The sequence below is a fragment of the Amblyomma mixtum genome, chromosome 2, assembly GCF_055824585.1.
Source record: "Amblyomma mixtum isolate Tamu chromosome 2, ASM5582458v1, whole genome shotgun sequence".
In the NCBI taxonomy this organism is placed as follows: Eukaryota; Metazoa; Arthropoda; class Arachnida; order Ixodida; family Ixodidae; genus Amblyomma; species Amblyomma mixtum.
Window position 1 is genome coordinate 58,203,237 of NC_143013.1, and position 11,873 is coordinate 58,215,109.

An 11,873-nucleotide genomic window follows, 5' to 3' on the forward strand; every position below is an offset into this window, starting at 1 on the left:
AGGGAGCGTACGCAGTCCTCAACTGAAGCAACAAAGCGCATTCTCAGGTTTTCGAACTTGAAGCTCCTTCGATTTTCTGTAAGCATAGCTTTGTACTTTAAAAGGCTTCTTTTGACGTCACAACAAGTTAGTAGCGCGAACCTAAAACATGAGAGTTGATAAAGGCTAAGGCCTTCAGGTGATGTGGCCGTATCGTCTCCGCGTAGAAAGTCTCTGAGTAGGGAAATTGTTTCTAGGCATCTATTTCTTTCTACCAATTGTTGCATCGTCGTAGAAGCAGTAGATCCCTTTCCTTCCAGTCCCCGAAGTGCTGCTGGTACTTCTGCCACTACCTTCAACGATTCATCTATTGAGAGTCCAGCCTTTTCCAACTTTGTCATCCTTTCCGTCACTTTTGGGAAGTTTGCAGTAATGTATGTCAGGTCTCTTTCCACACTCGTCTCTTATTACACTTTGAGATAATCAGTTCGTTACACTGCGTTCATGTTACAATTCGAGAAAAACGTTTGGCGAGACCCGCGCCTTTTGTGCGTGCATCGGCGCGCGCCTCTCACCGCACATAGACAGATGTCTCAAAATTGAAAAACAGCAGCGAGGACCAAAGTGCCGGATTTAGGCATTTATAGGCAAAAAATGCGGTTAAATAGGTAGTATTTACTAAAAAATGACAAAAAGGCAGGCAAGTGCAAAAATCTCCAGTTTAGGCATTTATAGGCATGTTTAGGCAAATGCCTAAATTTCCGGGCCCTAGTCATAACGATAGAAAGAAATCACGGAGGGTACTGAAGACTACTTATGCGCATTAAAATCGAAAGTACTAGTTTTTCTACTTTTACTTTTTATTCTTAATTCATTTTACTTCACATTTTTTCTCCGTTTCTAAAGACACACATATTAATTAGCATATACAAGTATGGCAACGAATTTTCTCTTTTCTCCTATGTTGGTCAAGAAGCAACGCGGTTTTGTGAGCGCAGCCTGACGGCGGCTGCTAATTTTAATATTACTGTACAGTTATTCTTATTTTGCTTCAATTCGGCTGTAATCTCTTTTTGACCCTGAAGAGAAAATAAAGAAGGAAAAAAAAGTTTTGTGCCATATTCAATGGGTGCTCGCCTAGCAATCTGGAAGTCCTTGGTTCAGTCCGGGCGAAGAATTTTTTTTTTATACCTTGGTTACGTCATCTGTGATTTTTGAGACCACTGCTGCAATTAAAAGCCGACGCCCAGTTTCGTAGCCGATGAGCTATATATTGCTTTCACATTAATATTTAGGCAGAATTTCTTCTCATTCGGTGCGCAGGCTGGGAGTACTCGGCGTTCGTGTTCTGCGTGGTGAACAGCATCGCATTCGCCTTCATCGCATACGCCTACCTGACCATGTTCGTCACCATCACGCACTCCAAGGTCGGCCTGCGTTCCACACAGCAGCTGCACGACCGCGCCATCGCCAAGCGCTTCGCCTTCATCGTGGGCACCGACTTCCTCTGCTGGATGCCCATCGTCTTCATCAAGATTGTCGCCATTGCTGGTGCGTGTACAAGCCCCTAGCTGTAACAAGGGAGTAATTACTCACTAACATCCACCCGAGCGCAGCCATACGGCTACAAAGGAAAGCTTAGCCGTATGGCTGCGCTCGGGTGGATGTCAGTGAGTAAGTACTCCCTTATTACAAATCTACTCCACCTTGGGGGTTTCCCTCTAAACATTTGGCCAACACAGTTCCCACTTCGAGTTATTGATCAATTCACTCTCGCCCTACCATACGCTTGCCGTCCCGGTTAGCTCAGTTGGTAGAGCGACTGCTCTGGTGAAGCGGTGGTCCCGGGTTCGAACCTCGGACCAGGACAAATTTTTCTTTAACTGCGAAGTTTCTGAGAAACCTGTATAGCTTTCCTTTGTAGCCGTATGGCTGCGCTCTGGTGGATGTCAGTGAGTAATTACTCCCTTATTACAAATCTTCTCCACCTTGGGGGTTTCCCCTAAACATTTGACCAAGCCGCTATCTGCCACTCACAAATCAATCCGGATGATCGATCTTAAACAGGATCATTGAGGCTTTGTTGATTCTAAATCGAAAGTGGTATTTAGCTCATCATGAAAATGGTTATGACCTTATTCATGTATTCAGTTATTAATTTCAATTTAGTAAGACTGATGCTGAATCAAGTATCTTTATCAGGAATTTTTTGTCGGGACTACCTGGCGGATAAAAATGGCTACAATTCGCTGACAAGAAGCGCTTACTCTTTAATCTTAGCCCCTCTCTTGCAACACATCTCGCAGGCACGAAGATTGACGAGACGCTGTACGCGTGGGTGGCTGTTTTCCTGTTGCCAGTGAACTCAGCGTTGAACCCGGTCCTGTACACGCTCACGACGCGGATGTTCAAGCAGCAGCTGAACCGGTTCTTGGGGAACCTGCGGCAGTGCGAGCGGCCCGCTTCGGACCGGCAGTCCGGGCAGTCCTGGTCGTCACTGCCCACCGTGAAGGGCGCCAAGAAAACACTGGTGACGTCACTTTCAGACGTAAGAGGCTGACACGTCCATTCTGCAATGATGGCCGCCGCGCTACGAGCGCAAAAAGAGAAAAAGAAAAGCTCTATACGTCATTCTTCAGTCAACACAAATTTTCTCCCAAATATCGCGAGACATTAACGAGTGATGTATTCCTGATATCTGGCATTCAGTCCATGACTCCGGAACCGATTCAAATGGTTGAAAGTTCGTTATTACGATTAGCGATATACAACACTGATGGAGTTTGAAACACAATACATGAGCTGAATGAATGTCGATCGTTGTAGCTGTGTTGTTCTCTTTCTTTCATTTGTTCTGCTTCGAACCATGGTGTACAGTGTGAGTCGTGCTCTTCAAATGAGTGGCTACCAATTCGAAATAAGCAGATACCACAAAAGATTATCGCATTGGAAACGATGTGTGGAAATCGTGCATTAAAGCTAGGCAGTGATTTATGCTCACGATTAATAGAACGCCTATTTTTTTTAGTACAACATAAGTGCCAGATTATAAGAGGACAACGCGATGGTGGCGGAGTAACGAAAGTGACTTGGACAGCCTATGCGCTCTTCCCATTAAAAGGCCTGCGTCCCCTAAGAAAAACAGCTTCGAGCGACATGACAGCCTCTCCTTGGAAGGCCGTGGTCATCAGTGGAGCCAGTAACATTTCATCTAGCGCCTTAGAGCTCGTCATTACATTATAGAATACCTAATAGCGTCTAGACGCCGCCGCCGGACTTCTGCTCAGACTCACAAGCATCTAACCGGCTGCAACTCCATGTTATTTATTATTTTGTTGCTTTCTTCCCATTTAGTGCACCTTTGGTAAGAAAAGAAATATGAGCATGGTGTCTTACTCCGCCAGAGATGGAGCCCTTCTGCCACTAAGGGGCAGCCAATCATGCGTCGAAAAGGTGAGTGCTCCTAAAGTTGAGCATAGGATGCGTTCTATTACTGATACGCCACATGGTGATGGTACAGTACGTACTAATAAGAACAACTTTATTCACGTAATTACTGCTTTTGATTCTGAACTAATACTTTTGTTTTTTGGTGTGGAAACAACCAGATTATAATCAATCCTGACATGCTAACTTGGCCTCAGTATTGAGATTTTTTTTCTCGGCCTGGGTGCGCGATATGTAAACTCGAGCACATTGAAGCCGACATTCACCACTTACTGTGGAACTGCCCTGCTATCAAGCCTACAAGAATCCGACTCCTGAATGCAGCGGGTCTTTCACCGCGCAACCCTGCTTCATATATTCCCTGGACGCAGGGACCATACCATCGCTCACCACTGGACTTTATAAAATTAGCTAACATATTCGCATTACTTTATTCCTTACTGGGTCCTTCATCACACTTTCGCCATGTGAGGTACTGAGGCAATAAATCTCGTTTAAAAAAATGTTAACTTTAAGACTTCCTGTATTTATCTTGGGAAACATATTAACATAATGCCAATTTGTGAGGGGATAATCCGATCTCGACGAAGTACTGGGTTTTTGGGTATGGCCTTGGATGGCTGTCGACCATTTTATATAAACACTGAATCACTATAGAGGCATTCCACCTTCCGCATTCGGTGCTTCTTACGCCATGTCATTTCTTTCAACAATATATTAACGCGACAAATTTAGAACTCCCACTGACTCAAAATTCGTTTTCGGTCATGGAATTCGGCCTTTTGCTGGCGGAATGCCGGATGTCTCTTCCGGCGTAGGCATCAACACTTGCTTATACCGTCACGTTTGCAACACATAATAATTATATATCAGTGTGAATGTTCTCTGATTACTTTACTTGCAGTTGTTCACTGTCAACTAACTTACTGAATCTACTCCTGAGGTAGTTCCCACTCCATGCATATCACATACCTTCGCCATCTACGGTATCATGCCCTTACTATACTTGTTCTTCTCAGTTAAAATCAGGCTGGTTTATGTTTAATGCTTGCACCGAAGAGATTGAATTCAGTGCTCTTCATTGTACACGCTTCACACACCATGGTCCGAACATATTTCTCGAAAGATCCTTTGGTCCTCTTTAAAATTTCCGCAAATTATGGCTTGAAAACTTTTTGTTCAGGGCAGTATGTTTATTCAATTATCTGCGTATATGTGTTACAATAGCGGAGAGCTTCTCGTTTTGTTTGATGTACCGATAAATTTTCGTTCCCATACTTCCAAATATACAGGGTGTGTCACATAATATTGTGCGCACTTTTTAAAAATAGGGTTTTTTTTAAAGTTACAATATCCCTTTTTTCGGTATAACATTGCCAGCGGTATAGCGCATCGGAAGAGCTAAGCGTGCTATCTAGCAGTCTGGCTTAGTAATATTGAATAGTAGAGTTTTTAATTATTACTGGTAGGCCCACTGATTACTGAGTGGCGTGTGGCCCACCGTAAGTTATATCCATATCAGTTTTTAGAATTTTGAAAACGTAATTACCCTGGGCGCTGTAGCCCAACAAATTTGGAGGCTGGTGACTGGAAACACTGGAGAGGTTTCTTTGGCTGCTAGCTTTTCGAAAGTGCAGGTATTTTGGCGCGATGTAGCCAAAATTGGTTGGACAAATGCGACGAGGGCGTCCGTGTTTTCGCAATTTTAAAAGCTGATATACATAATAATTACGGGGGGCTGCACGTCTCTGAATAATTAAGGAGCCTAACGGGAACAGTGAAAAAGTTAACTATTGAATATTAGTTAATCTGCCAGCTAGTTTGCACTTTTTGGTGTATTCTGATGCGCAACGCCGCTGACAGTAGTATGCCGAAAAAATCGTTCTTCTAACTCTTAAAGTCTAACTTTAAAAATTTTCTTAGATGAAAAAAAAAGTCTTAGGTGAAACACCCTTTATTGCTATATATTTCATTCATTTATTATTTGCAAATACTCCTACCTCGTCACATCGGGATAGTCCTTCGTCTTTCATGGACACTATTATCGTTCAAATGTCGTTTTACTGCGAATTCTTAGACACATATTAGGCGTTTTTAACCCGAGGTTTCCTGTAATTTTACCTTTTGGACCTCCTTCTGTACTAATTAACACAAAATCCACTTTATGTGTGAAATTGTAGCAGTAATTACTTGGAAAAACGCACACCCATCAAGCTCTCTCCTATCAGAAAGAAATGAAACGCTCTCCAATTCGAGCCAGTGGTAGGTGCCACTGAAGAAACAATCACAGTTAGTCTTGACCACAGCGCTGCTATATGGAACAAAAAACGAGCGAGATAACTTCTCGTAATATTTCTGCCATTAAAATTCCATTCCGCTTAGCGCTCTGCCCTCAGCGCAACAGACTACGATCGATACTGCGGCAAGCCATTTTCCACTGTCACTATCCAGCTCCAGTAGTTCCGAATGGCTGCCACAGGAGCTGCTGTCAACAGGTTCAATGCCTCTTTGTGATCTCGTTTCTTCGCTTAGTCTTGCCTGCGGTCAAAAATTGAGTGCGATTGGCAGAATCGCGAATTTGCCGAAATATCGGCGCCTGTATCCGACAGCGTTAAAAATAGATGAAAACTGTGAAGGGCAGAGCCAAAAAGAATGCGGTAGAGATGAAATCTGCCCTTTGTTTAAACATACGCGATGTGAGCGGCTAACTAGAAAAGGGGATAGGTAGGCTTAACGATATAGGTGCTGCAACACCTGAAGGAAACCGACAGAGAAGAAAAAGCCGGCAGGTTAAAACCAGGCAGTCCCTGACAATTTAACAGGGTCAACAAACTATTCTTTCACTCGAAGCTTGCACTGGAGCACGTCACAGGCTCAGCGTTTCCGCAGGTTACCTACAGTGTGCGTTCGACCAAGGCCAGTTCCTAACATTTGTTTCCTCTATACTGTGGCTCTAGCTCTTTACATGTGTTTAGAGGTGGAGTTAGAATCATTTACAGAGCCGAACGATGTTGGCAGTAAAACAAAAAAAAATAGTGTAATTCTAATTTCAGAAAATATGATATTGCGTGAGCAGAAAAGAAAATGCAGTTGGATGTTCTGGTCTCCGATGTAGCCATTGATGGCATACCAGTACACGCGTGTTTGGTTCGAATGAGTAAATGCGGGTTGTGTTCTGTGTCTAGAAAGTCCCGCTTGTAACGATGTGACTCATACAAGAGTGCTTTTTTGCCCTTTTTTCTTTTCATGGTCTGGGATCCGCAGCCCGCCTTCAACCAGATGGAGGTGCCCTCCCAACGGAACACGCTCAACTGTGGCGACGGCGTGAGCAGTGCGAACGTCAATGGCATTGCGCTGAAGGGGGTTCAAAGAGTTCCCAAGAGCAAGTGGAAGCGGCGCTCGCGAACACGGTTACAACGCGAGGATTCTGTGTGAATGTGGACAGAGGTGCGCGGATGGAAATAGTGACATCACCGTCGGCATTGACGGTGCTCCTGGAACTGCACAGTTATTTCGGGCTGTGAACACTGCGCAACAGCAAAATCAAGAGCGCGCAGCCGTCGAGCGAAGAACGTGTTTCTTGACACGGAACTTTGGTGTAAAACTGCCATATCTGTTTGCTCAGTGTGCCGTCATGCCGGTGTGTGGTAACGCACTGTGTGTGCTGGACGCTCCTGTGTTCAGTGAACGCTGCTGGAATAAAACAAGGCAATCTCCGCGCCACGGCTGAAGAAAGCAGCGCCTAGTGTCGGGAAGTGTCTTGTGGTAGGAGCGAGAAGTGTGCGATGCTAAAGTGATCGGAAGGTGCTACAGTGGGATCCATTTTGTAAATAGTTTGAATATGCTTCATCTGTAACGTCATACTGTCAGTTATGTGCACTGTCGAGAAAACTTCTACCTTGGCATACGATAAGCCTGCAATGTTAAAGACGCTCAATTTGTACAGCCGGAGTTCTTCTAAGTGCTGTATTGAGGACTTTACAGCCCACATTTTATCTGAATGTAATAACGAAATGTTCAGTGTCTGGGCACCGACATGTAACTACAACATCACGCCATTGCCTTTACTTTTGTTTTGCGGCTCTCTCTGTGTTGAAGTCGTGTGTTATGCACAAGTCATTTTACATGATTTTGTGGGAGCACCTGCCACTACAATTGCAGTGGATGTTTCTGTTCAGAGTTGAACACTGTCTTTAAGAATTCGTGGCCAGGATTCAAAAATATCTGTGCTCAAGAGCTGCTTTGAAGCCAGCCGGTTAGCTTGGTGTGTATTTGGCGAGGAAGAAACATCATCAGTTGCGGCCACCGTATCCGCGCAAACTTTTAGGCGGAAGCCTTGAATTCCCCATGGTTGTAAGCACGAGTTGTCGACAGAGATGTCACGCTTTTCAATTGATCGAAACGGTCGTGACGTCACAGTGCGCGAATTTCAATCGGGGCCAATTGTACTTTGACTACTAACCATGCAACGAATTAAAAGGATCGTATAGTGATGCTCCAAGTAAGTGGGACTGAGTTTAGTTAATTGCTTAATTACCCAATTAGCCTAATTAACCCTTCTAGTCAGGCCGGATAAATAAATAAACCGACTAGGAAATTGGTCGAGTTCGAGAATCGAAGCCCGGTCTCCGAAGTGCGAGACGAGCATGCTAATCACTCCGCCATGCCAGCTTGATGGTTTGGAATGAAAAAATGGCCCGTCTTGTGAATACGGTGCCTTCGTTCACTCCCACCTTCCTCCCTTCCCGTTTCGGCGAGGTTCAGGTGTGCATCAGATATGCGAGACAGATACATTTCGTTTCCTCAAAAACCAATTTACTGACGAGCAAGCCGTAGAACCGAACGGGCGATGGCGTTCTATGGACTCCCTGGCAGCGTTGCAAGACGCTGTCGCGTTTCACTCTTAGAGGTGAAGCCTAACATCTTAACAACGCATCAGTGACACAAGCAGAAACACTGCGCTTAAGGCTTTGCCTCACCGCACTTTAGATCAACAAAGTGCCCCCCTGAATTTTTATTCTTATCCGCCCACCTAAATTTCTGCGCCCCCTGCCACACTTGCCTTCGCTTGGAATCCACTCCGTTACCTTGCCTTCGCATTACATGCTCCGCCCAAGCCCATTTTTTCCTCCTGATTTCGAATAGAATGTCATTAACCAACGTTTAATCCTTCACTCACTCTGAACGCTCGCGGTCTCTTAACGTTATACCTATAATTTTTCTTTCCAAAGCTCACTACGTTGTCCTTAACTTAAGCTGAACCCTTTTCTCCAGCCTCCAGGTTTCTGCCCCATAGGTGAGTACCGGTAAAATGCAGCTGAGGAAAAGACAATAGGCCAACAAATGGAAGCAACAGCTGGAGGCCGTGGGAGGTCGAGCGAAGGAGAAGGGGAACGAAAAGGGCGAAACCAGTCCTTCGTTGGTTCACCTCGTTCATGGTGTTCTTTTTTTTTGCCTCAGTTTTTTCATTCACTGCTCCGGCATTGGAGTGCTGAAGAGCCTCACACTTGCTTCGTAGCGTGGGAGGTACAGGAAAGGTCAGGTGCCCCTATCCCACAGAGTCTGATTTTGAAGCTTCCAGTGGAGCGTTTACGACACTCCATACGCTCCGTATGTGTCCGAGTGTACTGATCAAAAGCAGGCCCTGTGGCATTGGGACTTATGGTCAACTCTTTACAGATTCACATGTCATAGATATAGGCACTCATTAACTGCGGCTTCCTTGACCGGGCAGCCATTTTTTTAAGTAAGGAGGAATCCGTGCTACGACACTTCTCTATTCACAGTGAAACAATGAACCACTGCCGTGTGGGGCACTGCCAGGGCTGAGGTCTCCTACAGGGTTTCGCTTTTTTTACCGGTTATGATGCTAGATGCGCTGAAGTGCTGATGTTAATGTTCACGAGCATCGGAGCAGAGCGGTAGCAGATTCCACGCAAGGGCTGAATGTCATTGGTTTCCTGTGTCGAGTGCAGTTCACTGAAAATCTAAAGCGTGAAATCTTTCAAACTACGCTCGAGTCCCCGTCTCCATTTGGTGGTGTTCGGTATCCTGGCAGAGCGAACGAACACACGCAAACAAAGCTCACGGTAGACCTTAGTCCCAGCAGAGAGTAAGGAGGATGCTCTGAGCACAAACAGGGCGCCTCTCCTGGATATATGTGACATTTACACCAAAGGTCTAATGAAGAATTCTCAAACCAAGTGCACACCGATGGTCGGCCAACTGCTCAAGTGGTTATAGAGACTCTATAGTGTTGCGCATAAAAATAAGAAAACGAAGCTACCTCTGCTTCCAGCAATTGCATAGGAGGCTAGCGTGGTTGTACAGCCGGCCAAATTTTTAGCTGGCGTGCGCGACGGCCGCCTTTTCCATGCTCCTGCGGCTTATGAGGGCGGAAACTTACTAAGATATCAAATTTAAGCAGAGGCTCACTAAACCCCTGCTTATTATTGAGCATTCCCCAAGTTTGCTTCGTTACAACGCGCACGTGCGCAGAAAAAGCGGCCGTCGCGCACAACAGCTCAACATTTGGCCGGCTGTACAAAGTGTTGAATGAGCAAATAAAAGGAAGTGAAACTAACAATGCCCATTCCTTACCGCCAGAACCGCGATTATGCAGTGGAACCTGGCTAACTCGAACATCTAGTGAATGAGAATTTCCTTAATGAAGTCGAGTAGACGTTGCAAGAGTTAGTTTTAAGCTGACTATGATCGAGAGGTGACGACCATTAGCGCACTGGCACTGTTGCCACACACCCACAGCCAATAAAACTTTAAACTTACATCAGATCCGGTGTAAGTGATTTCGATGGAATACCTCAAGGTTATATCGGGCAAGCGGCCGACCTGAAAGCATTAACAACGTATTAGGAGGCACATTTACAATAATCAGTTGACAACACAAACAGTTACTCCGTATACCATTCGAAGCACTAAACGAAATAAAGGTTTTTATTTCTTACTTTGATAAGCAAATAAGTCTGAAGAGCAATAAGTTAATGCTTACTATTCAATGATCTGATTAGCTTTTTTTTCCCGTAACAAGAAATCCTTAAACAATGGTTCATTTCCTCCTTGCAGAGGAAGAGTGTCGTGCTGTTAAGAACTTCGGCGACGCTTCACTGCATGTAGCACTTACTATAGCGCATCGCTGCTTTCCAGTATGGTACTAGTTCTAAACACCGTCCAGCTTTACGATCGAAACAAACAAATTCTGAACAATCTCCGCGGACAGGTTGGCTGTTCTTGTAGGATGATATTTTAGTTGCTCAAGTCTTCTCGTGAAAGGCGCTCAGCTAACTGGGCGAGGTGAATTAGCCTTCGCATCGAGGCTTTTTGCCGCCACGTACGCCCACTTGAGACGCGCGCACCTGCAGACGTGACAAAGGATGGGCGCAAGATCTGCGAGTGTGGTACTGTGCGATTTTACGGCGATAGCGCGTGATGGTCTCCACAAAAAACAAAGAGAATAGCCAATCATTCTTTTTGCTCAATTAACCTCTCGGTTTTTCTTTTCTTCTCTCAGTTTTTTCTCCTTTTAGCTTAAATTCTTTTACGAGCAGCACAGTGCACCTGCGCCAGTCTTGGTCCAGTGAATATGTTACCTCTTGAGAGGACCAACATTATATCCGCTTCGAGTCACTTGTGCTCACAATGGTTACAGAACATACCTGATATTTACTTCAGATTGTCCGTTATTTCGTAATCCATGAACTCGAAGTACGGACGTTGCTCTGCATAGCAATCAAATAGGAAGTAAAAATAGGCTAACATCAGGAGTAGCGCGCTGGGAGTGCTAAGCGTAGAGTAAGAAAACAGTGTATGGCGGTATAGAGAGGGGATGATGCTGTAAACTTCCGTTATTTTTAGTGGTAGCGCGGTTAAAAGCCTCCCTAAGGGCTCTGAATTTGACGTGGACACCAATGTTTTATGTGTGTATATAAGTAATAGGGGCACATATTCATGCATATCAACAGCAATGTTTACCTGGCTCAAGAATATATGGTTCACACTCCCTGATTGATGCTTTCTGCTTAAAGGCGCTGCGCTATTTCGGACAATATTGTGTACGTGGTGCATGCCCACAGTGTTTTTTGTGATAGATTCTCAACTGAATGCTACAATGTACAAACACGTTTCTTCAATAAATGCCTAATTATGTATATATTCGCTCCCCGTGATTTGGCCCCTCCTTTTGAACTGCATTATTTGTTCATGGCGCTTCGTGAAATTACAGCATTTTTGAAAGCGTGTACAAATCTTTACAGAGGCTACGGTTGCCGTTACCGAACCAAAAGTAGCCTAATACCGCATGTAATCCCAAGTGTCCTACAAGCGTCATTCTCAGTAATTATTCGCCATGTATGAGTGGATTGAAGTCGTCTGAGAAGGGCAAACACTCACCAAGGACTATACTTTGTATGTTATACAATTTGTACATGGCC

At 44.8% G+C, this 11,873-nt stretch overlaps 1 protein-coding gene across 3 annotated transcripts in view; it reads left to right on the forward strand.

Annotated features, from left to right (window-relative positions):
• LOC149359429 (uncharacterized) overlaps positions 1 to 11,591 on the forward strand; it is a 215,525-nt gene extending 203,934 nt beyond the window's left edge. For 2 of the 3 annotated variants that reach the window (XM_089571655.1, XM_089571657.1), the window contains 4 exons: positions 1,303 to 1,530; positions 2,286 to 2,527; positions 3,334 to 3,432; positions 6,691 to 11,591. In XM_089571655.1, coding sequence (XP_089427781.1) covers positions 1,303 to 1,530; positions 2,286 to 2,527; positions 3,334 to 3,432; positions 6,691 to 6,861 — 740 coding nt within the window. In that variant the 3' untranslated portion in view covers positions 6,862 to 11,591. The remainder of the gene's footprint in view (positions 1 to 1,302; positions 1,531 to 2,285; positions 2,528 to 3,333; positions 3,433 to 6,690) is intronic. The other variant, XM_089571656.1, reaches the window with a different exon arrangement.
• Positions 11,592 to 11,873: the final 282 nt, after the last annotated feature.